Source organism: Caretta caretta, chromosome 17 (genome assembly GCF_965140235.1).
Source record: "Caretta caretta isolate rCarCar2 chromosome 17, rCarCar1.hap1, whole genome shotgun sequence".
NCBI classification, from domain to species: Eukaryota; Metazoa; Chordata; order Testudines; family Cheloniidae; genus Caretta; species Caretta caretta.
This window is the reverse complement of record NC_134222.1, coordinates 2,088,027-2,115,924: the sequence shown is the minus strand read 5'-3', so window position 1 is coordinate 2,115,924 and position 27,898 is coordinate 2,088,027. Positions and strand designations below refer to the sequence as shown.

The 27,898-nt window shown below is 61.2% G+C and overlaps 1 protein-coding gene across 18 annotated transcripts in view; it reads left to right on the top strand.

The window, feature by feature from the left end:
• MYO18A (myosin XVIIIA) overlaps positions 1-27,898 on the top strand; it is a 169,915-nt gene that overhangs the window by 136,663 nt on the left and 5,354 nt on the right. For 15 of the 18 annotated variants that reach the window (XM_075120801.1, XM_075120804.1, XM_075120802.1 and 12 more), the window contains 19 exons: positions 303-392; positions 603-722; positions 1,277-1,388; positions 1,741-1,868; positions 2,422-2,576; positions 4,841-4,964; positions 5,069-5,269; positions 6,369-6,479; positions 7,939-8,043; positions 8,782-8,928; positions 9,330-9,443; positions 9,964-10,080; positions 10,512-10,595; positions 11,243-11,380; positions 14,115-14,300; positions 14,864-15,003; positions 16,155-16,199; positions 21,129-21,251; positions 22,575-23,947. In XM_075120801.1, coding sequence (XP_074976902.1) covers positions 303-392; positions 603-722; positions 1,277-1,388; positions 1,741-1,868; positions 2,422-2,576; positions 4,841-4,964; positions 5,069-5,269; positions 6,369-6,479; positions 7,939-8,043; positions 8,782-8,928; positions 9,330-9,443; positions 9,964-10,080; positions 10,512-10,595; positions 11,243-11,380; positions 14,115-14,300; positions 14,864-15,003; positions 16,155-16,199; positions 21,129-21,251; positions 22,575-23,943 — 3,609 coding nt within the window. In that variant the 3' untranslated portion in view covers positions 23,944-23,947. The remainder of the gene's footprint in view (positions 1-302; positions 393-602; positions 723-1,276; positions 1,389-1,740; positions 1,869-2,421; positions 2,577-4,840; positions 4,965-5,068; positions 5,270-6,368; positions 6,480-7,938; positions 8,044-8,781; positions 8,929-9,329; positions 9,444-9,963; positions 10,081-10,511; positions 10,596-11,242; positions 11,381-14,114; positions 14,301-14,863; positions 15,004-16,154; positions 16,200-21,128; positions 21,252-22,574; positions 23,948-27,898) is intronic. The other 3 variants (XM_075120814.1, XM_075120803.1, XM_075120815.1) reach the window with 3 other exon arrangements.

Genomic DNA, 27,898 nt, shown 5'->3' with positions numbered 1-27,898 from the left:
GAGACGTGGGGTGGCGGGAAGATGCACTCCAGAGATGGGTTTGAAAGTGACATCCTGTCGTAGACCAGGCTGCGGGAAAGGCCATGCAGAGTGCTCAGCACAGAGAGCCCCAGCCCCCTGCGTGCCCCTCCCAGCCCTGCTGGCGTGGGGGGCCAGCAGCACTGTGGGGCTGAGACCCCCAAACTGGCATCAGTTACTAACAGCTCAGTTCCTGCTGCCTGGAGGGGCCCTGCTGTCCCAGCCCTGGGCTCCCCCAGCCCTGGTCTGGTGATGCCCCCCCCTCATTGCCGTCTTTGTTCCAGGAGGAGATCCAGCAGTTGAAGGGCAAGCTCGAGAAGGTGGAGAAAGAGCGCAGCGAGCTGCGGCTAGGCAGCGACCGGCTGGAGAGCAGGGTATGTCAGGCTGGGCATGTGGGCACGGTGCCAGCTGCCTTCCCAGGCTTGCTGTGTGGTCTGGCGGGTACAGGGGAGAGGGGTGGGTCCCTTTCCTGGTCCCTGTGGAGGCCCCATTGCCAGGCCCCGCCTCGCTGCGATCCCTGGGCACTGCCCCTTCCCCCCACCCCGGCCATGGCTCCCGCTCAGCCTCGCACTGCGGATCCCCAGGTGGCAGAGCTCACGGCCGAGCTGACGGACGAGCGGCACACGGGGGAGTCGGCCTCCCAGCTGCTGGATGCGGAGACGGCCGAGCGGCTGCGGGCGGAGAAGGAGATGAAGGATCTGCAGGTGAGGGGGGCTGGCTGCCAGCGCACTCCACCGTTGCCTCTGAGCTCTGCTCCGAGAGCAGCCTCCTTTCGCAGGGGCTGTGGGAGCCTGGAGCAGGACACCCAGCCGCACACCGGCAATGGGTCCTGCTCCCCCCAGGTCTGGCAATGCCCCCTATGCCTACACACCAGCCACCTCTTCCCCCAGCCCTGGGCTCCCCACCCCCCTCCCCCCAGGTCTGGCAATGCCCCCTATGCCTACACACCAGCCACCTCTTCCCCCAGCCCTGGGCTCCCCCCCCCCCCCCCCCAGGTCTGGCAATGCCCCCTATGCCTACACACCAGCCACCTCTTCCCCCAGCCCTGGGCTCCCCCCCTCCCCCCCCCCAGGTCTGGCAATGCCCCCTGTCCTACCCACAAACGCCCAGCTCCCCCACCAGGTCCGGTGATGCCCCCTGTGCCTATGCAGAAACTCCTGCTCTGCCCCTCGACGCCGACCTGGGCCTTGTCCCCCCAGGGGCCGGGTGCCCCGTTCTGCCCCTTGGCACCGACCTGGGCCTTGTTTCCCCCTCCCAGGCCAAGTACGAGGTGCTGAAGAAGCAGATGGATTCCATGGAAATGGAGGTGATGGAGGCGCGGCTCATCCGGGCGGCCGAGCTCAATGGGGAGCTCGACGATGATGACTCAGGTGCTGGCCTGCCCCAGGCAGCCCCCCAAAACCCCCCTCACTGCCTGCCCTCTGCTCCTCCTCCATCTCCACACACGGGGGCACATCACCCGTCTCGCTCTGCGCCCTGGGCAGGTGACTTGCCCGATCCATGCCTCTGTTTCCCCACCTACATACAGGGCATCGTGGTTACTGATCAGTGGGGTCACCCCCTGCTCCCGGGGCGTGTGGGGGGCTCTCACCATCCGCCTTCAGCACATATGGCAGCAGCGAGACCCCCGCTTCCCCTGGCCTGTTCCATGCGCTCCGCAAGCCCAGTCTGGGGTCTGCTCAGGAGAGATCCTCAGCCTGGGGCTCTGGTTCCCTCCCGCAGGCGGCGAGTGGCGGCTGAAGTACGAGCGAGCCGTCCGCGAGGTGGATTTCACCAAGAAGCGCGTACAGCAGGAGTTTGAGGACAAGCTGGAAGTGGAGCAGCAGAGCAAGAGGCAGCAGGAGAGAAGAGTAAGTGAGGCTGGCCCTGGCGGGGGACCCCCCCGTCCCGTGTGCACCGGTGCCATCTCCTCCCCCCCAGCGCCAGTGACCCTCCCCCCCCCCCCCACATACATACACATAGGCACGGGTGACCCCCACCGGGGACTGACGCCAGGCGCTCCCGGTGGCCGACGTGGCGGCGTGCGCTGCCCTTACTGTTAACGCAGGGTGTGCGTCTTGCTGAGCCGGCGGTTCCCAGCAGGCCCTGCCCTGTGTGAGCCGAGGGGCGCCTGTCGTCTCCACGTGCTGTGCGGCCCGGGGCCCTGGCAGGCTGGCAGCGGGGGTGCCCGGGCTGCACGCCGCAGAGCGTCTCCTTCGCGGGGTCCTCGGAACTCAGCCTCTCTGTGCCCGCACTGCTGGCTCCGTGAAGGCCCGTGCAGCTGTCTGCTCCCCTCCCACGCAAACCGGGGAAGGGCTCACCCCAAGGGCTCTGTGGCTGAGTCGGGAGGTGGAGCGGAGGCGATGGGATGCCCGGCCCCCTCCCGGCAGAGCCCTAAGCCGTGCCTGTTGCGCCCACCCGCAGCTGGCGGATCTTCAGGCTGACAAGGAGGAGTGCCAGCGAGCCCTGCACCAGCTGAAGAAGAAATGTCAGCGCCTGACGGCAGAGCTGCAGGACACCAAGCTGCACCTGGAGGGGCACCAGGGGCGCAGCCACGAGCTGGAAAAGAAGCAGCGAAGGTGAGGAGCGCGCGCGCGCAGGGGGACAAAGTGGGCACTCCTCCCTGCCACGGCATCCCCGGGCGATGCTCCGGAACTGCTCCCCACGGAGCCAGGCAGGACTCTGGGGCAGTCGCCTTCCGGTGAGCAGACTGTCTGCAGGACACACAGCTCCCCCGGCTTCCCCCTTCCTGGGTCTGACCTCGGAGCATTCAGCATCCTCTGCACCTCCATGCGCTTCCCACAGCCAGTCCGCCCAGGCAGGGTCCTGGGGAAGCCAGAGGGTCCTGCCCCCCAACTCCGCAGTCAGACGGGACTCTCAGCCAGCCAGTAAAACAGAAGGTTTATTAGACGACAGGAACATGGTCTAAGGCCGAGCTTGTAGGTGCAGAGAACAGGACCCCTCAGCTGGGTCCATTTTGGGGGGCAGTGAGCCAGACAATTACGTCTGCACTTTACTCCATGTCCCCAGCCAGCCCCAAACTGAAACTCTCTCCAGCCCCTCCTCCTCTGGGCTTTGTCCCTTTCCCCGGCCAGGAGATCACCGGATTCTTTTATTCTCCAACGCTTTAGCTCTCACCTTGCAGGGGGGAAGGGCCCAGGCCATCCGTTGCCAGGAAACAGGGTGTCGGCCATTCTCTGTGTCCAGACTCCTGCACACACCTGCCCTCTAGGGCTCCGCAGTGATTATACACCCTTACCCCACCACCTAGATACTTAAGAACTGCCTAGGGGAAACTGAGGCACCCCCACACTATTCAGAGGAAATATTAAGAACAGTCCCACTTCGTCACACTCCCTCTCCTGGGGACTCCCACCCTGGGCCCAGCTGGAGAGCACACTGCCGGGGCTGGTTGAATGTGCCATGCTGCCAGGCCAGTCCCACTCCCGGCCGGGCCAGCCTCAGAGGCAGAGCCAGCAGGTGGGCGTGAGGAAGCCCAGTGGCCTCTGGCGAGAGAGCCCCGGGTTCAGTTCCTGGCTCAGCCATGGACTCGCCTTGTGTCTTTGGAGCGACCTTTTCTGAAGGGCCTGAGGGACTTAGGAGCCTAGGTCCGTTTTCACCCTTGGGCTCCTGCGGGAACGTCTACCGGGGAGCTGGGGGCGCTTCCCAGTCTGAGCGGCCATACCCACGCTAGCTCCGATGGAACGAGTGCACTCCAGGCGGCCAGGTGGGCTCACCACCCCGGGCACATCCCCGGCGGCCACACCGCTGGATCAGAGCTAGCGTGTGTATGTCTGCCCAAGCGGGGAATCACCTGCAGCTCTAGTGTAGACGTACCCTGAGTCCCTGCGCCGCTTTTGAAACAGGTCCCCTAACAGTACTGCAGAGATGGGGGCCCAGCAATGAGAAACCAGTAATCTTCTGTCTTCTCCCAGCGTCATGCCTCCTCTAGCCAGTCAGAGCAGGAGCTGTGCCCAGGGAGTGATGTGCCCACTGCCTCGGCTCCCCTGCCCCACTGGGGATCTGCTGCCTGGGGTGGCCAGGATCAGCACCGGGACGTAGTGGGAGGGCAGTTAGAGAGAGCGTTGCCATGTAAGGGGGCGGGGCTGCCCCCCGAGTATGTGCCTGCCAGAGACGCTAGGCGCGCGCTTAGCAGCAACCCCTCCTGCTGCTCGCCCAGAGGTAGCGCGGGGTCATCTTCTCGAGCTGGGAATCACTCCCAGAGTACACGCACCCTGCAGAGGCATTTCCCTTCTTTCCTGGACCCATGCATCAAGCCAGGCCCCTGTCCTGCTCCACGGGGCATCCGCTGTCCCCCAGGGCTCTCCTGGCTGTCTGGTGGGGGCCGGCTCCTTGCACAGCTCCAGGAATCTGCGTTGCCAGCGGGCTAGGCAGTGACAGGACAGAGCTGAGCAGGAAGGAGGGCTGGGGCGGGAAGTGACGCTGCACCTGCCTCCCACGCTGAGCAGCCTCAGGCTGTCCTGGCTCTGTCCTGGCTGCATTAGCACCATGGCCTTTTTCCAGGAGGAAGGTGCTTAGCTACTTGTGTCCTGGTGCTCCCCAGGGCTTCAGTGCCGGCCTGGAATCTCCTGGGGGGTCCCGGCTGGGGGGTGGGGAAAGATGCATGCCCTTTTGGGCAGGAGCCAGGTACACCACCTCAGCAGCAGCTACAGCCCCTGCCGGTCTCGGCTTCGTCCCGCCCGGATGCTGCCTCGGGCAGTGACTGGGCAGACAGCAGCATCATGGCAGAGTGCAGGGGGAGGGCGCTCCGGCACGGAGTGGGTTTGGTGCCTGAGCTGAGCTGGCGTGCGGACAGCTGACGGCCTGGCCGTGGGTGTCTCAGGTTTGACAGCGAGCTCGCTCAGGCTCACGAAGAAGCCCAGCGAGAGAAGCTGCTGCGGGAGAAGCTGAGTCGGGAGAAGGACATGCTCATCACAGAGGTCTTCGGCCTCAAGCAGCAGCTGCAGGTGAGCAGAACGGCCAGCCCATTCCCCTGCCCCTCGCTGGCAGGGCTGCGGCCGGGCGGCTCGGTGAGGCCGGCTCAGCAGGCGCTCCCTGCTCTCTCTTCCAGGACAGAGACTCCGACATCATGAGCTTCACCCAGAAGGTGGAAGCCCTGGAGGCCGAGCTCCAAGACGTCTCCTCCCAGGAGTCCAAGGATGAGGCCTCCCTGGCCAAGGTGAAGAAGCAGCTGCGGGACCTAGAGGCGAAGGTCAAGGACCAGGAGGAGGAGCTGGATGAGCAGGCCGGGACCATCCAGCTGCTGGAGCAGGTGCGGAGGGGGCAGGGCCTGGAGCGAGACGCCTGGCTGAGATCTTGGGGGGTGTGAGGGTGCAGGGTGATCGACTGGATTCGATCCTGCCTCGATGCAGGGATCAGAGTGCGGCTCCCACTCCGAGCAGGCGGCAGGCGTCCCAGGCTGGCAGGCTGAGCCTGGGCTGGTTTCTGGGTGTGCCGGTTTCATGTGGGTTTGTCGTGCTGGCTGCCTCCCGCCCAGGGCTCACATGGCTCTGGCCGGCCGGCTTGCTAGGTAACCCTGCGTTCAGTGTGGGTGGGGTGCTCCCCCTCTGCTGCGGCAACCCCCTCCAGGGGACTAGAGCATGGGGCGACCAGCTGGTGTGTGGGGCCAGGCCTGCCCTGGGGGCTCGGAGAGACAGTAACGCTGCCTTCCCATCACGGAGCAGTGGCCTGCAAGGACCGCCGAGATGCTGGCTGGCAGAGCAGCAGCGTGGGCATTGGACTGGTGGCACTGTGAGCGTCATCGCTGTGAAAAGCCCCAGCAATGGGCAGGGAGCGGGGGGCCCTGTCTCTGGCGCTGAGCCCCGGCAATGGGCAGGGAGCGGGGGGCCCCCGTCTCTAGCACAGAGCCCTAGCAATGGGCAGGGAGCAGGGGGCCTCCTGTCTCTGGCACCGAGCACCAGCGATCGGCAGGGAGCAGCCTCCCGTCTCTGGTGCCAAGCACTGGCGATCGGCAGGGAGTGTTTGTCACTTCGGCTCCCCAACACAAGGGTGCCCCTGTCCCTGCGCTCCCTGGGAGCTCTTAGCCGGGGTAACACAGGACCTCTCCCTGGGTGCAGGCCGATTGCTCTATGCCGTGCTGGCCGAGGGGGCGTCTATGTTACCGGGGCAGACAGCTCCTGTCTAGTGTGCAGGGTGGTGGAGACTGAGGGTTACAGGTCCGACAGGCCTTGGGCTGGCCCTATCCGTGTGCTGCCCCTGAGGGCTAGTGGCCATGCTCTGGCCCACACTCGCTCTGCCTGGCTGCATTCAGGCTCAGCGGGATGGAAGTGATCAGCAGAGGGCCGCTCTGCCAGGAGTGGCGTGGCCAGGCCCCTGGCGTCGGGCTGACCAGGGCTGCTTTCCGCCCGCAGGCCAAGCTGCGTCTGGAGATGGAGATGGAGCGCCTGCGGCAGACCCACTCCAAGGAGGTGGAGAGCCGCGACGAGGAGGTGGAAGAGATCAGGCAGTCGTGCCAGAAGAAGGTAGGGCCAGAGCGTCGCTCTGCCCTCGCTGCTGGGCAGGGGCACGAGGGTGTTTGGCCAGTGGAGAGACAGCTGCCTCCCTGCTGCCTGCCACCCATGTACCTCAGGCCTGCTGTGCCTGGCAGAGGGCCCCTGTCCCAGGTACAGCGGCCCTGGTGCCTGCCGGGCTGGCCCGTGTTCTCTGTCGGATGGAGTGGGGGCCAGCCCCCTCGGGACACACAGGGTGTGGGGCACACACAGCCCCTGGCTGCTCGTGACCTGGTGCTGAATGCTGCCATGAGAAAACACTGGGCACCGACTGCCAGGCAGTGTCAGGGGCTGCACCAAGCGGTGTAGGGCTCAGCAAGGCAGGGGTGCAGTGCTCCTTGCTCGGAGGAGCTGCCATGTCTGGTCGTGATCTCCCTGCCACACTAGGCTGGGGGCCGGGCAAGCCAGTTCATCCTGGCCATGCTGTTGTCAGCTGGGACGCAGTGCGAACCGCTCGGCGGGGGGCTTGCTGCTCTCTGAGACACTGGGCTAGAGGGGTGCGGGTGGGGCAGGATGCTGAGTGCCCAGCTGCTGTCCATGGCACAGGGCACAGCCGGGGCACCAGCTTCTGGAGCAGCCACCTGCAGGGTATGGGTAGGGTCTCAGGAGAGTGGGGGTGGGCTGAGTTTGGAGAGAAGCGGGGGCTCTTTCCTAGAGATGAATCCCCTCTCTCCTGTTCCAATCCCCATGATATCCCTGGCCTGCTTCATCGTGTCCCCCCCCCAGGCCCCGAAGACCCAGTGCTGTGGGCCTGGCAGTAGGGCCCTGTGATGTGATTGGCGGGTTGTGTTACTCTGGCTCCCCACGCAGATCTTAGCTGGCAGCTGGCTCGGCCCTGGCCTGATGAGTTTAACCAGTCACTCTCCTGGCCTGACGAGTTTAACCAGTCGCTCTCCCCGTCTGCTCACTCTGCCTGCATTAGCTGGGTCAGGCAGTGCACTGCTCCTCTCAAATCATGGCACAGGGACCCGGGGCGGTCTGGAGCCAGCATCTCCCCACTTCCCCAGAAGGCTGGGGATGCGGTAATCCCGGTGCCCCTCAATCTGGATTCGTAGCCCCCACTGTGCCAGTCCTAGGGTCTCTCTTGCGCAGGGACAGTCAGTATCACCAAATTGCCTCATGGATCATGTCTGCAGGAGCTAAGAGACGGGGTTGGGGGCCTAACTGGGACTGGGACCCAGGGTCGTTGAGTGGCCCCCCAGCCGGGAGGTGACTGGCTAGTGCAGGTTAGGGTCCTTCCTGTGCTCGCTGCCCTGCCCCCGTCCCGCGCACTGCTCGCCCAGCCCCGCCTGTCCATCCCCAGCCTGCTTGCCCGGCCCCCCGTCCTGCTAACCCGGCCCCCCACGTCCAGCACACCGCTCTCCCAGCCACACTGGCCCGAGCGTGCCTCATGGAAACCCTCTTGCTCTTGTGTCTGGGGTGCCGGGCGCAGCTGAAGCAGATGGAAGTGCAGCTGGAGGAGGAGTACGAGGATAAGCAGAAGGTGCTGAGAGAGAAACGGGAGCTGGAGAGCAAGCTGTCTGCGGCTAGTGACCAGGTACCGCCCGGGCAAGAGACCCCGGCTGGGGGGTGCAGCGTGGAGCTGGGTCTCCCAGGGGTTAATGGCCAGGACTGAACCCAGGTAGATCTGAAAGTCTCTCCTCCCGGGGGCACTGCTGGAAGGAGGAGGTTTGGCCCGGGTTGAAGCCAGCATGGCAGAGTGGGGCGTGGGCACCCCTGGCTGGCTAGTTCCTAAACCACAGCGGGCCCCGCTGCCCCTGCCCCAGGAGCACTCCTCTGGCCTGCCGCTGTCTGGGGTGGAGTGGGCTCTGGGGACCAGACTGGTCCTTGGCCAGGAGGTCAGAGACTGAAGTTGGCTGCAGTGAGCAGCTGCCTCCGCGGAGGGAGCATGCGCCCGATGGTGCAGGGCGAAGGGCCGTGCTAGAGCGGAGCAGAGGGAGTGGGTGCCCACTCTGTGCCCGGGGGTCACTGTCCCCTGCAGGAGCTGAGCCCTGGCGCTGGGGGTTCTGCCCATCGCAGGTGTGCCCGGGGGTCACTGTCCCCTGCAGGAGCTGAGCCCTGGCGCTGGGGGTTCTGCCCATCGCGGGTGTGCCCGGGGGTCACTGTCCCCTGCAGGAGCTGAGCCCTGGCGCTGGGGGTTCTGCCCATCGCGGGTGTGGTGCTCAGGTTCTAGAGGGAGCCAGTGCCCATTGCTGAGGGGGCGGGGGACTGCTCTGGGATGGAGAGTGTAGGGCGGGCGTGCCCTCAAGCCCCTGCATGGCCTCCCCATGCCCAGGTGAGCCAGCGGGATTTTGAGACGGAGAAGCGTCTGCGCAAGGATCTGAAGAGAACCAAGGCGCTGCTGGCGGATGCCCAGATCATGCTGGATCACCTGAAAAACAACGCGCCCAGTAAGAGGGAGATCGCTCAGCTCAGAAATCAGGTGTGCACTGCCTGCCGGGACCGTGCGGGCTCTGTGCCTGGCCCGGCCTTGTCCTCCGTGTCTCCCGAGGGGGGTTCCCAGCCCTCGTCACTCACTGATCTGAGCTAGGGAGAGCTGGGGGAGGTCAGGGCTGGCCCTTGTGGGGGGTTCCTGTGCTCTGGGCTGCCATCCCCCCTCTTCCCTGCTCCCCACGGCATGTACTGGCCGTGCCTGCCACTCCTGAAGTGGCTCCTTGGCGTCACCAGTGCTGCTGCCTCCTGGACAGGCAAGGCTACCGCGGCCGCCATTCCCTGCTCCTCCCAACAGAAACCCCCGGGGCTGCCCCCAGGCTGCTGCGTGCGTCGCCCATGCCGTGACCCGTGCCCGGTGCTGACAGTCCCCGTGTCGGGCTCTCTCTGCAGCTGGAGGAGTCTGAATTCACCTGCGCAGCGGCAGTCAAGGCCCGCAAGTCCATGGAGGTGGAAATTGAGGATCTTCACCTGCAGATCGACGACATCTCCAAAGCCAAGGCAGCCGTGAGTGCCTGAGCCAGTTCCCTGCCCGTGCGGCTCCGCTCCCCCGTGGCCTGCGATGAGCCGGTTCCCTGCCCAGCAGGCTTGTTCAGGCTGCTCCGAGCCCCATGGATCATGGCCAACATAGAGCCTTATGGTTATGGCAGGCAAAGGGGGCCTGGCCCTGCCCTCGGGCCCCAGCTTCCTGTGGGCATGAGCATCTCGAGCTAATTCCTCCGAGCTCTCATCATCAATCTTGCTTGCGCAGGGGAAAGACCCCGAGCCCACCCCCGAGAGCCAGTCCGTCCCTGGCCTGCGTCCAGCCCAGGCTTGGCGGTCTGGTGCGCTAGAAGGTCCATTATTGTCCTGGGCTCTGGCCTCCCCAGGCAGAACCGGTCTGGTGCCCAGCTACGGCAGGATGGAGGGGCACAGAGGTGCCTGCTGCTGGTGCCGGGTGGGTGGGGGGAGCCTTGGGGGCAGTGGTTGGGGGGCAGCAGTGTACATGGGACTGGCCAGCCTCACCTCTCCCCCATCTCCCCCCCAGCTGGAGGAGCAGCTGAGCCGGCTGCAGCGGGAAAAGAACGAGGTGCAGAGCCGCCTGGAGGAGGACCAGGAGGACATGAACGAACTGATGAAGAAGCACAAAGCATCAGTGGCCCAGGTGATGCCACCTGTGCCCAGCTCCACCAGTCCTGTGTGCTGCTGGCGCACCCCCCCACGGCACCCTGAGCATGCCCCCCAGCCCAGCCCCTGGGCGCCCCGTCCACACCATGCTAGCCCAGCCTGGCACCACAGACACTCGTAGGCACCTCTCTGTGGAGGCTGGAAGTGAGGTGAGCCGCTAGGTGTCTTCACCCTGCTCTGTAGTCTCAGCTGAGCTCTGGCCAACCCTGGCATCCCAGCTGGAGAGCAGGCCTGGCACCCAAAGGGCACTGCTGGATTCCCCTGCTGTGAGCCCGCCCGGGGGCTGTCCCGGAGGCTGGCAAGTCCCACTGCCTGCCCTAGGGGCGCTGTGCCCGTGGCCCTGGGGCTAGCAGAGGGCAGCTGGCCTGGCTCTGGATTCTGATCAGCCCAGACACTCTCTGCCTACAGGCCTCCCGGGATCTGGCCCAGATAAACGACCTCCAGTCCCAGCTGGAAGACGCCAATAAAGAGAAGCAGGAGCTGCAGGAGAAGGTAGCAGGGTGGTCCTGGGTCGTCATCGTGCTGGGGGGAAGCACACCCAGAGTATGGCCTTTGGGTTTGGGAGGGGCTAGGCCCCTGCACTGCAATCTGGGACGCGAGCAACATGAGTCCAGCCGTTGGCGGAGACCCGTGTGCCGCTCCAGGTCCAGAGCCAGGCTGGTTTAGCCTGATCCTCTCTGTGAGGGCCAAACAGGGGAAATCGCTGGCCCCTAGCTGCCCACGCTACATGTGTGAGTCTGGAGAGCCTGGCAGACCCCAGCAGCAAGCGTGGGGACAGCCACCCTGCCTGCAGAGAGCCCCTACCTCCCTCGGCAATGGCCCCAGCCTGGCTCCCCAGCAGGGTAGCGCTGCCCAAAGGCCCCAGCACCTGCCGCTCTCCCAGGGAAGAGGCCGTTTGGGCAAACAGGCGCATGGCTTGCAGTGCCCGCCCCCACCCCCATCACCAGGGGGCTGGAGAGAAGGGAGCACCCAGCTGCTGAGGGTGCTGGTTCAAGGCACTGCGCCGACCCCCAGGGGCTGGGTCTGTCTGCAGCTGAGCCGGATGTGCTGGCCCGCCTGGCTCTTCTCCCGAACCAGGATGGGGCCAAGCCTTGGTTTTCTTTTGGTGTGACCTGAGCTGCTGCCTGTCCTCTCCCCAGCTACAAGGGCTGCAGAGCCAGCTGGAGTTCCTCGAGCAGTCCATGGTGGACAAGTCTCTAGTCAGCCGGCAGGAAGCCAAGATCCGGGAGCTGGAGACGCGGTTAGAGTTCGAGAGGACCCAAGTCAAACGCCTGGAGGTATCACAGAATCATAAAATATCAGGGTTGGAAGGGACCTTGGGAGGTCATCTAGTCCAACCCGCTGCTCAAAGCGGGACCAATCCCCGAATAAATCATCCCAGCCAGGGCTTTGTCAAGCCTGACCTTAAAAACCTCTAAGGAAGGAGGTTCCACCACCTCCCTAGGTAACGCATTCCAGTGTTTCACCACCCTCCTAGTGAAAAAGTTTTTCCTAATATCCAACCTAAACCTCCCCCACTGCAACTTGAGACCATTAGTCCTTGTTCTGTCATCTGATACCATTGAGAACAGTCTAGAGCCATCCTCTTTGGAACCCCCTTTCAGGTAGTTGAAAGCAGCTATCAAATCCCCTCTCATTCTTCTCTTCTGCAGGCAAAACAATCCCAGTTCTCTCAGCCTCTCCTCATAAGTCATGTGTTCCAGTCCCCTAATCATTTTTGTTGCCCTCCGCTGGACGTTTTCCAATTTTTCCACATCCTTCTTGTAGTGTGGGGCCCAAAACTGGACACAGTACTCCAGATGAGGCCTCACCAATGTCGAACAGAGGGGAACGATCATGTCCCTCAATCTGCTGGCAATGCCCCTACTTATACAGCCCAAAATGCTGTTAGCCTTCTTGGCAACAAGGGCACACTGTTGACTCTCATCCAGCTTCTCATCCACTATAACCCCTAGGTCCTTTTCTGCAGAACTGCTGCCGAGCCATTCGGTCCCTAGTCTGCAGCGGTGCATTGGATTCTTCCGTCCTAAGTACAGGACTCTGCACTTGTCCTTGTTGAACCTCATCAGATTTCTTTTGGCCCAATCCTCTAATTTGTCTAGGTCCCTCTGTATCCTATCCCTACTCTCCAGCGTATCTACCTCTCCTCCCAGTTTAGTGTCATCTGCAAACTTGCTGAGGGTGCAATCCACACCATCCTCCAGATCATTTGTGAAGATATTGAACAAAACCGGCCCCAGGACCGACCCCTGGGGCACTCCACTTGATACCGGCTGCCAACTGGACATGGAGCCATTGATCACCACCCATTGAGCCCGACAATCTAGCCAGTTTTCTGTCCACCTTATCGTCCATTCATCCAGCCCATACTTCTTTAATGTAGGGAGCTCCAGATGGCGCCCTGGCCCCGCAGGTCGCGCTGTTGGGGGAGGAGGGGAGCCGGAGCTCCTCTGAGCCAACTCCACTGCTGGCCCCGCATGGTGGGGAGCAGGGCAGCCCCATCAGTGCAGCGGGCTCCTCAACGAGCATGTCTGCCAGTGGCCCCTGGCCTGGCCTGCACGCTGGCTGAGAGCTCCCTGGGCATCTGGTGATCTGAGCGCCACCCCTCGTTTCCAGCCCAGCACAGCTGGGCACGAGCTCCAGTGGAGGACTGTTCATCAAGGGAGGTTGGCAGCTGCTGCTCCAGTCATTCTGTGGGACTGGCTGTGAGTGGGGCCAGGCAAGGGAGCCCACAGCGGCCTCTCGGCTAGTCTGTGCCAGCGCTGTGTGAAGGCTGGACCGAAGGGCGCCCCTGTCCCAGAGCAGGTGCTGCGGGTTTGGGCAGGGTTGATGGTGCCACTGGGGGAGGCTGAGGGCTCCTGGTGCAGCGTTAACGCCGCCTGGAGTGGCCCGTGCAGAGCTCTGGACTGGGGACACTGGCTAGGCAGCTCTCCGGGCCTTCCGCTGCCCACGGCCTGTTACCTGGACCGGGCTTGATTCTTCCTGTGTCAGCATCCTGCTGCGCCCTGTCCCCTGACGCCCCCAGCTCCACACCTGCCTGGGCCGGTTATCCGCGGGCACTGATAACAATCATTGGCCGTCCAGCTGGTGCGTGGCAAAGTGCTGCTCTTGACTTAGTGAAATTATAGACTCTGCTGCTCCCGCTCAGCGCAGCCTGCTTTATATTCTGCATTCGCAGCCCCTCTCTGCCGCGAGAGGCGAGGCGCTCAGCTCTCCCTCTCCGTATTGCCCTTCCCCTCTTGCTGGCGGGGCCATAAATATGCAGCGGATGGCTCAGCTGCCGGGAAGGATCGAGTCTATTTTTTCTCGGCGTTACAGGCTGTAATTACTTCACACAAAGTTAAATCTATTTTTCCAATTCGCCAAAGCCCCGCAATTGTTCTGCCCCCTCCCTCGCCCAGGGGAAGCAGCTCCTCCATTCTCCCCCCGCCCCAGCCCCTCATGTAAATGCATGGCGCTGGGTTCGTTTGTTCCATTAGCGTTCAGTGGGAAGCGACGGGGCGGCGCTCGCTCCTGAGCCGGGCTGGGTAATTGCCGTTCTCTGCTGCGATTATTCTTGACGAGTGAATATTGATTCTGTCAGGGCTGCCGTCTCCCCATCGCCTGCTGCGGCTGGGCGGGGAGGGAAGGCGGGTATGGGAGGGGGCCAGCATGGGGACTCAGCGGCCCTGCTCTGGGCAGGGCATCCAGGAGCCCCTGTGGCTTGGCAGGGCCTTGATGACTGGCTCACACCCCGCGGGGCTGGCTGTTGAGCTGGCCTGGCCCTGGAAGGCCCAAATCATAGAATCATAGAATATCAGGGTTGGAAGGGACCTCAGGAGGTCATCTAGTCCAACCCCCTGCTCAAAGCAGGACCAATCCCCAATTTAAATGTCCCTGCTGATCTCGAGGGGAGCCAGGATTCCTGGGTTCTATTCCCCACCCTTGCTCTTCGTGACCCTAGCCACCTCCACTGCCCTGTCTGGGGATTGGGGTAACTGTGACCTGCCTGACTGTGCCCTGCGCCCCCAGAGCCTGGCCAGCCGCCTGAAGGAGAACATGGAGAAGCTGACGGAGGAGCGGGACCAGCGTGCAGCCGCTGAGAACCGGGAGAAGGAGCAGAACAAACGGCTGCAGCGCCAGCTACGGGACACCAAGGAGGAGATGGGCGAGCTGGCCAAGAAGGAAGCTGAGGCCAGCCGCAAGAAGCATGAGCTGGTGAGGAAGCCTGGTCAGAGGGCGAGGCGGGGCAGCCAGCCCCCCCTCCACCCCGCTGAACTGTTAGCTGATGTGATGGTGCCCTCGACTAGCTATGGGGAGCGCTGCCCCCAGCGTGCCCAGGGGTGGGAGCAGGGACCAGCCGGGATGCCCCCATCGGGGTCGAATGCGCAGCCTTAAATATATGGGTCATGCCACTGATCCCCAAACGTCGCTATGAAACTAGGCTGGTTAGCGTAGGTCCTACCCATAAACAGAGCCTGGCAGGGGAAACGGGGAGCTGGGCATCTTGAGAATAGCCCTTTAAAAATGGGAGCTGGGCTAAATCCACCCCGGTGTAACTGCCTCGGGGAGGAGAGGGGGCAAATCTGCTCTGGTGTAACTGCCCTGTGACATGCTGGGCACAGCCCTGGTCCCTCCCTGCCTGATGGATGGGACTGGGTGCTATGCTCCAGCTGTGGCCACCCCGGCCCCTCTGTGGGGTGACAGTTCCAGGCTGGCACTGGCTGCCTCTCTGTGGCATGGGGCTGCAGCCAATGCTCACTGGGTTCACTCTCCCCAAGGAAATGGACCTGGAGAGCCTGGAGGCCGCCAACCAAAGCCTGCAGTCGGACCTAAAGCTGGCGTTCAAGCGGATTGGGGACCTGCAGGCTGCCATCGAGGACGAGATGGAGAGCGATGACAACGAGGACCTCATTAACAGGTGGGAGCCGCACGGTTACCTACCGGAGACCCCTACTGCCCCTCACCCGCCAGGGCCCGGGAAACTCCCAGTCCTGCTCATTCCTTCCCAATAGACTGGGCAGGGCTGCCCCATGGCGAAGCTGGTGGGGTCCCCCATGGACATGCTGCAGTCAGCCACACACACCCTCCCACCCCGGATAGCGGCTGCTTGGGTGCAGAGCTGCTCTGTGCCTGGTGGGGCTGGTTCCTTGCAGCAATTCAGGCAGGTCGGATCTTATCTTCCCCCTGCTCCAGTTCAGGCTCTTCCTTCCCACTTCCCCTCGCCATAAAACGGGAGAGCAGCTTCTGTTTCCCGGAGACTTGGAAATTTATGGGACGAGCCAGTGTGTTCCTGGGGAGTTCCTGCTTTCTGACCGTGACAAAAGCTGCCTTAATTCCGGCCCGGCCCGCCTTGGCCTCACATTGCCGCTTGCAAAGCAAGCACTTGTTTATGGTGTTGGGTGCGTCTGCACCTTCCGAGAGTGGCTGGGAGGTGGGGTGGGCTAGTGGATAGAGCACTAGACTGGGACTCTGCCAGTGGCCTGCTGGGGAACTCTGCACAAGTCATTTCACCTCCATGCCTCAGTTTCCCCACCTGTTAAATGGGTGTAATGACACTGACCTTGGGAAAGAGCGTAGAGAGCTGGGGCTGGAAAATGCTCTCTGAGCTAGGTGTTATGATGGGGCACGCCTGCACCCCCCCCTCCAGCAGGGGGAGCAGCTGATTGCTGCCTGCTGCACCACAAACATGGGCGATGTCAGAGTACAGCCACCCCAGGAACCGGCATCAGAAAGCATCGCTAGCAACTCCAGTGCCACCCCAGGAACCGGCTGGGGCACGGGGCTGGGGCTGTGCGCTGAGACCAGGCCCAGCCGCGAGGACTCTGGACTAGCAGCCCTGGGTTCTGGTCCTGGCCCCGGCGTGCTGTAATCTGCAAGTGTGGGGAGGTGCGTTGGGCTCTCCACACGGGAGACAGTGCTGCTGTCCACCAACCCCTCCTTCCTTCCCCCCTCCCCGGCTCTGCTCTTTGGTTTGCCCCGGTTTGTTTCTGTTGTGGTTTTGTTCCGTTTTGCCTCTTTAAGTTCATTTATTTTCTTTGTCCTCCTGCCCCCTTCCGCCCCCATTCTCAGTTTGCAGGACGTGGTGACAAAGTATCAGAAAAGAAAGAATAAACTGTGAGGATCTCAACTCTCCTTCGCAATTCAATAACCCCTTGTTCCTAACCCCGAGCATGTCTGGAAGGAGCCCGCCGCTGGGCCCTGCATGTCAACCCCCCCAGCGCGCTCCATGCATGTGCACTAGCCCTAACCCTCTAATAAGCAGCCACCGGGCTGCGTCCCGACCGCTGCGCTCAGCCGCTGGCAGCAGGGGCTGGGGACCTGGGGAGAGGGTGCGCCGGGAGCCTCTCGGTGCCGTGAGGGACCGGTGCTGGAGCCGCATTGCGTAGGCCCGTATCTGGAGGGGGCTGTGTCACTGGGTGGGGGGCGTCTGCAGCTCCTGGCTGGATGGTTCGGGATGACGCTGTTGCATGCTGGGATTGGCAGTCTGCAGGGGCTGCATTGTGAGCATTCAGCCCACAGCTCACTTCAGCCATGCCTGGAGCAGCTGTTCGCGTCACACCAGGGTCCGCAGGTAACGCTGCCCGTGTAACTGACAGTCTGCGCCTCTCCCCCGGGAGTCCTCCGTAGCCGCTCCTGGAACGGAGAGGAAATCAATTATAAATCTGGATGTCCTGGGAATATGATGAGACAATAACTCATCCCTTCTCCTCACAAGGCAACAGGCAAAGCTGTGCAAACCTAGGACAAGTGCCCCCTCCCCCCAGGCCCCACCCCAGAGTGACTGCTCCCCCAGGCTCCCTGTCCTTGAAGCCCCATCAGATAAGCAGTGTGTCCTACCTGGGAAAGGACAGATAGCAAAGCAGGTCCCCAGTTGTTTGCCTTCTCAGTGGCTTCTGACCTCTCCAAAGCCAGAACAGTGCCCCAGTGCCGCAGCTGGCAGGGAGTGGGGATTTGTGGGGGGCGGATATTGGCCGTTTGGTTTCAGATGCCATGCTGGGTCAGAGCAGCTGGGCTGGTCTCCGGCCTTTGGCATTGGCTGATGATCGATGCTTCAGAGAAAAGTGTAAAGCCCCATGGTGCACCTGGCCAGTGGAGCAATTGCATGTGGGTGAGATTGAGTGATGCCCTTCAGTGCCCCGCTGCGCTGCCCTGAAGCCCGAGGTTTAGTGGTTGCAAACGGTGCCATTGGGAACGTCGGGCCCGTCTGGGGCTGAAGCGTGTGGAGTTCTGCCATTAGGTGCTGCTCTGCCCCGAGGGAAGGGTCCCTGGGGGGCTCTGCGCTGTGCCCGGCTCCGTGTGGCTTGCAGAGCCTTCCTCATGCCCTGGATGTGAACACGAGGAGTCGGGTGCCGTCCCCTGGAACCCGAGGCTTGAGTGTCTCTGGACGGGCTTTGCCAGCAAGGTCTCTTTCCTGAGGCAGGAGGGGCCGTTGGCTGTGGAAGGATCTATAACAACTAATGATAAATGTAAGTGTGTGTAACAGTGATAGAGGGCCATTGGAGCCTTGTTGTCACACACAATTAATATCCTCCGCAGCTCAGTCCCCGTTTGTTTGTTTCCTTGTGATTTGGATCCCAGTTAACTAATGGCACGCTAGTCTGGACATCAATTGTGTTTGACATCAAGTTTAATTCTGACGATTTAAAACCTCAGCTGCCCCCAGAGTTTGTTTATGGGGCTCGTTGTTTTTAAGGAAAATAACAGTGTTGTCTGCGCTAGATTGCAGAGGAGGGAGACGTTTGCAGGATCAGGTCCAGCCCGTTGCTTTGAATTGAACGAGGAGAATTCGTATTCCGGGTCTATAATAGCCCGTCCCCCTGTGCGATGCCGCCCCGTGCTCCCCGGGCAGAGAAGAGCCCTGAGGCTAGGCGGATAAAATGCTCATTTAAGATCACATTATATGTCTGTTCCCAGGCACACTTGCAATTCTAGCAAAGTTACCTTGGGTTCCCAAGAGACTTCCTTCGCTTTTACCAGCCAGTTAGTGCTGGGGGAAGCCAGGGCAGAGTTATTGAGCCGAGTGAGGTGGGAGGAAAAATAACGTTTCGATTTACTTATAGATACAGTTGTTATTGCTATAACCCTAATGAAAGCAGTAAACAGTTATGTATTAACAGAGATTTATACAGAACTGCTTTTAACATGGAGAGAGAGATTTTGCAATGCATACAGCACCTTCTTTCTAAAGGCAATCAATAGGGTTATGAACGGTGGTTATAAATTAGCTGGTTTAAGCCAGATAGGGCTTTCTTTATGTGTGTGTGTAAATCAGGCGGCTCTAGCGTTACGGAGGGGCTCGCCTGCCACTGTAAATCTGCCCGCCACACTTGGGCACCCAGCCTGCCAGAGTCATTTCCGTTCTGTCTGCTAAACTCCTGTTTACCCAGAGACATCAACATAGCTCTTCCTTGCTGTAATTTTGCACTTGATGGAGGCCTATAAAATGAGCCCACTTATTTCCCTCCCAATCCTCTGCTCTTTGCAAATTTGAAATTTCACTCGCTCCCAGAACTGCAGCCTGTTTCTTGCTTTTCTTTCTCCCCTTTGTTATTTATTCGGGGACATAATTCTGTACAGAAGGGCCTCTCCTGCTGATACGGATGAAAGGAAATGTATCCTCTGGGTTGGGGGGAAGCCCAGCAGATCCACAGTGAGGGACATGTTGAACAATATTTTTCTAAATTTATACAAAACATCTCAGCCTGCATCCCAAGCCGCTGTCAGTGTAATTGCTGGGGGAAGCTGTCTGCAGAGCACAACCCACTGGCTGGCCCCTGCTGTGCCCAGGACTGGTCTGCTGGGGTCACCTCTCCGTCTGAAAAACACAGGGTTTGGCTGGCTGGCTGAGGTGTCCCAGGTTCATTCAGAGCCTCGTGTTGAGCCGTCCTGGTGCCTTTGCAGTGACTGTGGGCGGCGCATGGGGCAGCTGCACCAGGGCACGTAGAATCGCACAACATGTGGGGTTATTGGGTCCAGTTGAGCCGAGGCCTGGTTTGGCTGCCCTTGGAGAAACTGAGTGTCCCTCAATGCCCTACTGCAGCCTGAGCATGTGTGTGTTCTGTATCACATGCACACAGGCTGCAGCCCCCTGCTAGCCCAGCCCTGGGCTCCTGCCTTCCCCCCTCTCCCAGCTCTGCCGGTGCCCCCCAATCCCAACCCACAGCCCCCTGCTAGCCCAGCCCTGGGCTCCTGCCTTCCCCCCTCTCCCAGCTCTGCTAGTGCCCCCCAATCCCAACCCACAGCCCCCTGCTAGCCCAGCCCTGGGCTCCTGCCTGCCCCCCTCCCCCAGCTCTGCCCTCAAATCCCAACCCACAGCCCCCTGCTAGCCCTGTCCCCCACACCCCGCAGCTCTGCTGGTGCATCCCAGTTTTGCCCTGCAGCAGCTCTTGCTGTTTCGCTCCCAGGCCTGTCTGGAGCAGAGATCAGTGTTCCACATGGCAGGGTGATGTGTGTGCTACCAAGCATCTCCTCTGCAAACCTTGCCTTATGCACACACAGCCCCACAGGCCTGGCCCCACTATCCTTTGGGGAAGCATTTGGAAGAGGAGTTCCCTTTTCCTTCAACTCCCTTTGCCTGTCTCCCGTTAGAGGGGATCTTGGCTCTGAGCCCAGGGCTCTGATCGATCCAAGGGCGCAGCCGGTTCGTAATATAGCTGTATTTAAATGAAACTAACGCGAGCCCTTTGCACAGAGTTCCCTTGTCTAATTGAGAGCACAGTTGTGGAGATGTGAAATTTCTGGAGCAGTAAGAACTGCTCAGTAAAAGTGTCTGTCTTAGGTGTGGGCCTCGCCATTCTCCCTCATGGCCAGTTAGCCAGCGCACTGCACTGCCTGCTAATGGGCATCCCATCGTCCCCTTGACAGTGCGTTGCAGGGGGCTTGCCCTGCTGGAGCTGGTTAATGTGGGGGGAGCAGCGCTCGATGCACTGTGTATTGCTAAGCTGTGCTGCTGGGCTTAATGCCTGTGCGTTAATTCACAGTGCTTTGGTCCCCCAGGCATGCCTGGGAAGGCCAGCTCACATCCCACAGCCTCCCTGCGCCAGGCCCTGAAAACAGAGCCTGACCTCAGCCAGCGTCTGACACAGCTCTGAGGCGGGCAGAGGCCGCTCTTGCCCATGAGTGGGGCACAGGAGAGGGAGCCAGGACTCCTGGGTGCTGTTCGTCCCTCTGTCACCCACTCAGTCCCTGTCTGGGCACTGCCCCGCCCCGCGAGACATGGGCCTGGTGCCAGGAGATCTGCGGCGTCCCTGCCGTTGTGGGTGTTTCCAACGTGGGCAGGGCAGGTCCACAGCCCGTTGGAGCTCTCTGAAGTCGATGACGACATTCCCCCAGCCATGCAGAAGCACTGTACCAGATCAGCCAGCCAGCTCGGGCCATGCCTGGCCAGCGGGGGAAGTGAATGTGGAGCCCCTAATGCCCAGGTCTGGGGATGCTGCTGCAGTGGTGTAGGAGAAAGGGACAGTCCCTGAGGGCCATAGGGCATTTGTCCCTGGAGCCCCAGCAGGGGGCATGCTCCTGGGTGGGGGTGGGGGGGCGTGCATCCCCAATGTGCCCTGATGCCGGCCCCTCATTCTCGCCGTTCATGGCACACAACGGCCTTGTCCTTACAACATAGCCACAGAACCTGTCGATGGGAGCCGAGCCGGCCCCGTCTGGCTTGGGTCGTTGAGTAGCACAGCGCCAAACGGGGCCAGGGAAGAGCGCGGCTTGCACTGCCCACTCGTGGCCAGCTCGCAGGTGGGCTGGGGTGTGGGAGACGGGCTTAGCCGGGAGTGATTCACTCGGCTCGGGGTCCGAGGTAGGATCCCTGCCCCAAGAGGTGGCCACGCGTTTGCCAGGCCCTGCCCCCGGGCTGAGCTGGCTCTGCCCACATCGAGGGATTGGGAGCCCAGTGAGATGCTTGCCCGTTCCCCTTCCAGGCTGAGCTGGGAACATTCTCCTGGGGGCACGGTGGGCAGCACATGCAGACCCCGCTTGGCAGGGGAGCTAGGCTGCCAGCCTCGGGTGCTAATCTCCCCCTGCCTGAATCTTTCCCTCTGGCAGCGAGGGTGACTCCGATGTGGACTCGGAACTGGAGGACCGCGTGGATGGAGTGAAATCATGGCTCTCCAGGAACAAAGGCTCCTCCAAAGCAGTCTCTGATGACGGCAGCTGGAAGAGCTCCAGGTCAGTGTGCGGTCAGCGTCCCCGGGGAAACAGCCACTTGCTTTCGCTTCTCCCCATAGCAACCGGGCGGGGGCTGGGGAGGTGGCGTGGGGGTGGTCGCTGGGACCGGGGCTGTCACCCAGGCAGCTCTCATGGCACTTCCCTTCCAGGGACCCTGGCTCAGCAGCCCTGTGGGGGAGGGAGTTGGTCTCCGTCACTCAAGCAGGAGACAGAGCGGTTGCTTGCCCGGCAGAGCCCCGAACAAGAGGGGCAGGGTCGGGCTGAACCGCCGTTGGGGTGCAGGGTTTGCCAGGGCTCAACCCGGCTGTGCCGTCCAGGCGGGTGCATAACCCTCTGAGCACACCGGCAGCCAAGCACAGGCCACCCCCAGCCACGTGCTCCCTGCGGAGAACACTGACCAGTTAGGGCTGGGCCTGCAGTGATGGCTCCCACAGCTGACCAGGAGCCATGGGTTCCGGGCCAGGAGCCGGTGGCTGGCGTGGTGCTGGTGGGCAGAGCAGTAAAAGTATCCGGCTTCCCCTGCTTTGTGCCCCTGAGAGGCCAAGACCCGGCCCCACGGGAGCGTGCATTGATTTCAGGATAGAGCGGCCATTGCTATGGCAACTAAGCGCATTGGATTTCAGAACTATAAATCTGAAGGTATCAAAGACGTCTGAGCTGGAGCCGCAACCAAGCCCCCGGCTCCCACTGCTCCGTCCCTTGGTTCACTCAACATGTGGGATTGCTGTGAGCAGGGCCCTGTCCGTGGCTTTTCCCTGTGCCTCAGGGGAGTGCCCACGGGGCTGGGCAGACCTGGCACCCCTCGCCTGGAGTGCCACGGGAGCCGGGAGAAGAGGACTGGAGCAGCTTCTCCTGGGGAAAGTACTGCCTGATGAGTACAGATTGGTTTGGTGTAAAAGCAATTTCCTGCTATGGATTCAGGGATCCCAGGGGCTTCTCCCCCCTCCACTGAGCCAGGGGAAGAGCCGAGGCTGTTTCTCTTAATTGGTTTAATTTGTTCGGCGGTGCAGATGTCAAGCGTTTGGTTTTGGGGATAATTCCACCTTCTTGGAAGTTGGCTCTCAAAGGTAGTGGCTCCAGGTAGCTGACAATGAAATAATTGAATGAAACGTTTTAAAGGGGGATAAAAGCCATGGGATAGAACGATACCCTCATTTGCATGACATTTCCCAGGAAGCTATTTTCCACTGAGGCAAATTATTTAGCTGGGTTTCCTCTGCTGCCTTCCTCTCTCCTTCGCCTGGTGTGTCTCTCTGATCTCACCTGCTCTCTCTCTCCCCCCTCCCTCCCCATTTGCTGCTGTCCACTGGTCACTCTCCTAAGGCCGGCCCTGAACTTGGCCCCCAAGGAGAGGAAGGAAGGCAGAGAGGCCGAGGAGCGGCCAGTCTCTGTCATGAGCTCCCTGAGCTACAGGAAACGCCTCAACGTAAAGGACTCTATTGGCGGCCAGGGGGACGAGGAGACTCTCTTCTCCACCCTGAGCGAGCGGCCGGCCTCCCCAGACAGGTCTTTCCGCAAGGCCAAGCACAGCTCGGCGGCCAGCAGCCAGGAGGAGACCGGCTCCATCTGCTCGTGGAAGAAGTCCCCAGGCAGCGAGAACCCTGACAACAGGGGCTCTGTCATCTCCCAAGCCTTCTCGGAGGCCAGCAGCAGAGCCCGGACGGGGCTGGAGAAGAGGTGGTCTGTCACCACAGCTGACTTTGACCAGGCCTCTGCCCTGTCTGCCCCGGCCAGCCGGGCTGCCTCCGCCCGGCGCGGGCTGGAGGGTGACGAGGCTGACGCTAGGTCCACACTGAGCTTCACGCTGTCAAGCCCGGACAGCTTGCGGTGCAGCGCGTCCCGGCTCAGCGAGCCGCTGGCTGGCGTGTGCAGTGCCCTCAGCCCGCCACTGAGCCACCGGGCAGAGCTGGGGCTGGAGACCTCGACCCTGGGCAGCCGGCTTGACTCCCGGCTCTCCCTGAGCAGGAGCCGGCTGGATGAGTTGGATGACTTGTCTAGTGTGGCTCTGAGCGACACCCGCTCCCTGTACAGCCAGCACTCGCTTGGGCGCAGCTTCTCCGTGCCCCCCCGGCCCAGGACCTCCGCCTCCGACGAGGTGCAGCCGGAGGTCTCAGACATCCGGCCCGTCAGCCACCGCTCCTACCTGGACCCTGACCTGGAGGCTGCCATCAATGAGGTCCTCAGCTACAAGCCCATCAAGTTCAAGCGCTCCAGCTTGGACCCAGACTCAGAGGAGGAGGACAAGAGGAGCGTGCGGAGCGCCAGGAGCGCCACCCGGCCGGAGAGCTCGGAGCGCTCCTTCAGCAGCCTGCGCCGGTCCGCCTCTGCCTTGGACTGCTCCCGGCCTCACCGCAGCAAGGGCCGGAGGAACAGCAGCAGTTCTGAAGATGATTCCTCGGAGGAGGAGCGCAGGAAGAGCGCCAGGAAGCATGCCAAGAAGAAGTCCAAGAAGAAGAAGAAGCTGCCTTCAGATTCGGAGTCCTCCTCGGACTCCTCGTCCAGCTCCTACCACAGCAGCTCCAGTGTCAAGAAGGGCCCCAAGAAGAAGAGCCCGGCCTCCGAAGGGGAGGGAGCCGCGGAGGGGCGGGATGCAGAGAAATCAGGCAAGCGCCTGAGGAAGGAGGAGAAGAAGCGGAAGAAGCAGGTGGACAGCCTGATGATGAAATACCTCTACCGGCCCGAGAGCGACTAAGGCAGTAGGTGCCGAATGGTGTGCAGTGCCGCATGACAGCATGCCCGTGTGCCACTAACCTCCCTCACCCTCCACTCCCTGCTGCCCCTAACCCCTCGCCCCACCCACCCGGCAGCATGTCGCTAGCTCGGGGAATGCCTCTGAACTCACTGCCCCGCCCCCAGCTGCCGGAGCCTCTCTGTGGCACAGATCCCAGCTAAGCCAGCTACTCCAGATAAATCAGTCACACTGCAAGTCTAGAGAGCTGGGAAACCCTAATGGTCTTGGGCAGGGCGGATCAGCTGATTTACCACGCTGGGCGGGCTGTAATCCCGCCAGCCTGGCACTGCTCCGAGAGGGGTGGGCCATTGGGGCTCACCGCGCTGCAGACGCTGGCAAAGCACTCTGGGGTTTGCAGGCCTGTGTGGTGTAGCTTGTTTCCTGAGTTACTAACCCTGCCAGGGCTGAGCCTGGCATGGGTCCCACCTTAGTCAGTCAGCCCCCTCCACCCCAGTGCTGCATTGAAGCTGCCTGTGTTCATCATGAGGCCACATCACGGCTGTGGGGCTTGGCCGGCGCGGCTGCTTGGCAGAGACCAGCCCGTTTGAAAACCTGCTGGAAAAGGACACCACTCCAGCTACTGCAGCCCCACGCCTCACCCCCATGTAACTCACTGTGGGGTGAGGCGTGGGGCCTGCCTCTGGCTTTCATACGCTCCTGTGACAATGCAATCCAGGCAAAGACAGCGGGCGCGCAGAGTGCGGGCAAGATCCACAAAGGGTTTGTCGACGTAGGCGGGTTTTTTCTGCTAGTGTATCCCTTCCAGGGATTAGCGGCTGGTGTGCACAGGACACTGAGAAGCATTAATCCCTCCAGGCCTTTCAGAAACTGTTAAGTACGTGGCTGTATTTATTTCTCCTGAAATTAATGGGTCACAGTGCATTGCAGGATCTCCCGGTTCAGACTGGGGATTAGTTACTGCAGGAAAGCGTCGAGCTGTATTTAAAAAGGCCTTAATGAGGAGCATGTGCTGCCAGAATAAACCTGCCATGGCGTGGACAGCTCCCACATCCCACTGCTGCAGACCCTCTGTATTCTCATGGGCAAACTTTTAAAAGCCATGGAAATTATCAGATGTCTTCATGCCCTGCCCTCTTGCTCTCTCCCTGCAGGAAGCCCTGAGCACACTGACTGCTTCTCTTGGGCCAGAACTTCTGGGATGTTTTAACTCCGAGCCAGAAGCACCCATGCTGGCCCCAACTGAGGGCTCCTTGGCACCCTTAGACGAGGCTGCTGGCCACAGAGCCAGTGGTTCTCTCAAGCTCCCACACTGAGTGTGCTGTGTAACGTCATGCCCTGCACCTCCATCACGCAGTGAGAGACAAGGATGCTTGTCACCAAGGTGGACAGTGCAGGCTTCCCAGAGTTCAGGGGTGTTCAGCTCAAGGGCTGCGGGTTCAGAGCCATCCCTGTATAAAGCAGAACCATCTGCAGCTATCATCAGCTCCGATATGGAGAGTGGCCAGCAGAGACTACACATCCCAGCATGCAGTGCTGCTCCCATCAAGCTGGTGCACTGCGTGCTGCCATCTGTCATCTCAGCTCTGGAAGGAGGAGGTGGCTCTCTGTCCTGTATTAGTCACCTTTCGCAGAGCTCTTCCCCCCGCCTTTGTGATTCCAGGCAGAGTGGTTTACTGGGGGGTGCTTTGAGACTCCCCTTGGCCCACTCTGGGCCAGGGGCGCGCACCATGTGATTGCTGCTGCTGAGTCCCCATCTGAGCCAGGTTATGCGTGCACACCGACAAGCTTGTCCTCCCTCCCAGCACCCCGGACCATGGGCTAGATTGCGCCCCTACCTCCTGCGCGGGGACTGTCGGCTTGCGAAGGGTGGGGACGAGGACTGGAGTCTACCAGCAGAAGGGCATGCGCATCACCCTTCTGCTAGATGGGGTGGGATCTGAGTTACTACAGAGAATTCTTTCCTCTGTATCTGGCTGGTGAATCTTGCCCACATGCTCAGGGTTCAGCTGATCGCCATATTTGGGGTCGGGAAGGAATTTTCCTCCAGGGCAGATTGGAAGAGGCCCTGGAGGTTTTTTGCCTTCATCTGTAGCATGGGGCACGGGTCACTTGCTGGAGGATTCTCTGCTCCTTGAAGTCTTTAAACCACGATTTGAGAACTTCAATAGCTCAGACATAGATGAGAGGTTTATCTCAGGAGTGGGTGGGTGAGATTCTGTGACCTGCATTCTGCAGGAGGTCAGACTAGATGATCATAATGGTCCCTTCTGACCTTAATATCTATGAATCACCCTGACGTCCCTGGCCTGCTAGGGAGCCCCGTGCACAGCTGGAGTTACTGACACACCCGTTGCAGGGTGTGTGTTGTGCAAGGGGGTGGGCAAGGGGCAGCCGTGTGTAACTGCAGCTTAGTGAGCAGCACTGATCCTGTGCCAGAGGCGCTCCAAGGGCAAGGCGCGGTGGGAGTGGCTGGGCTCCAGGCCCTGCCCTGGCCACTTCCCCTTGGAAATGGAAAACTTTCCGTGAATTCCTCCCGCTGGGGATGGAGACATGTGATTCAGGAGGGCAAACTGGCCATATGAACCATGAGCAAAGCCGGTATCGTGCTGCACATGGAAAGCAGGCAGTGCTGTGGGCCCCTGGGCGTTCCCTGTGGGATAGGAGTCTTCACTTGCCCTCCTCTGTGTAGCTCCCCAATGCCATCCCCATGCCCTGACCATTCTGGGATTTATGGGACAGCAGGTTACCTAGAGAGAGAGACACCCCCCCACACACACACGCGGGTACATATGACATGGTGCGGGAGAGGAGCACTGCTCTGAATTGGGGCAACCAGGCTCTGGCTGACTGTGGCTGGGCTCCCTGGTGGAACCAGGGCCTTGTCCTGTGGCTCTGGTCACTTTTTGGCTCTTGCTTAAGCAGGCAGTTGGGTGGGAGATGTGGAGGGATGAGCTGGAAGCGGCTGGGCTCGGGGAGTGTGGAATGGTCCCAGGATCACGCCCCAGGAGCCCATGTTTGGCAGCACAGCTGTGCTTTTCAAGCTCACTAGGGGAATGTGGGTTGCAAGCTGCTGAATGCTCCTCGTGGGCAGGTGGTGTGGGGTCACTGCCCCCCCGAGGAGTGGTGGAGGGGCCCAGCACTTGGCATATGACACAATCTGGGTATTGAAATGGCAGCATTCCCAGCTAGCTCCCCACCTCGGTCAGACAGCAGGTTGTGTTAGGCTGTCACTGGTCCGGCGGCCAGTGGGAGAACTGCCTGGCCTGAGGTGCTGGTCCCGGTGGGCATCGGGGGGCTAGGTGGGCGCCGTTTTACCCAGGTCAGAGATCTGCAGGAGAAGCCAGTCAGGAAGGGCAGCTCTGGGAAGGCTGTGCAGGGAGGGGGAAGGGAAGCGACTGTGGTCGGGGCCGGGGTTTTTTCTGGCAGGAATTTATTTGTGTATTAAATTGTTTCCGACAGCTTTGAATGGGAGAATTATCTGAGAAGGAAAGAAGCTTTTTAAACAATTCTTTTAAAGTGTTCAATTGCCAGAACAATCCCCTGCAACTGGGGCTGCCGCGCTGCTTGTTTGTAACGTGTGTGACGCCGGAGGTGCCCTAACGGAAATGGAGCCGGCAGTTCCTCCTGTCTGGCCAAGGCTGGCGTTAAAGGGTTCGAATCAGCGGCTGGGCTCCGAGGGGACGTAGGCGGGGGAAGGCGCAGAGTGGAAGGGGTGTGCACGTGAGATGACTGGTGAGCAGGACAAATGAACAGGCAGTGACGGATAACGTAGCCTCGCACCTTCCAGTTGCTGGTCCTGCCATGTGCCGCCTTGAATATAAGTGAAATCCACTTGTCAGCTCCCGCTAGGTCGCCTGGACTTGGGTGGCTGAGCTGGATTCCCGGAGCTGAGCGAATAGGCAGGGATTTAAATGTCTGTAGATGTTGGATGGGAATACGAGGTTGGGTTTGTCGG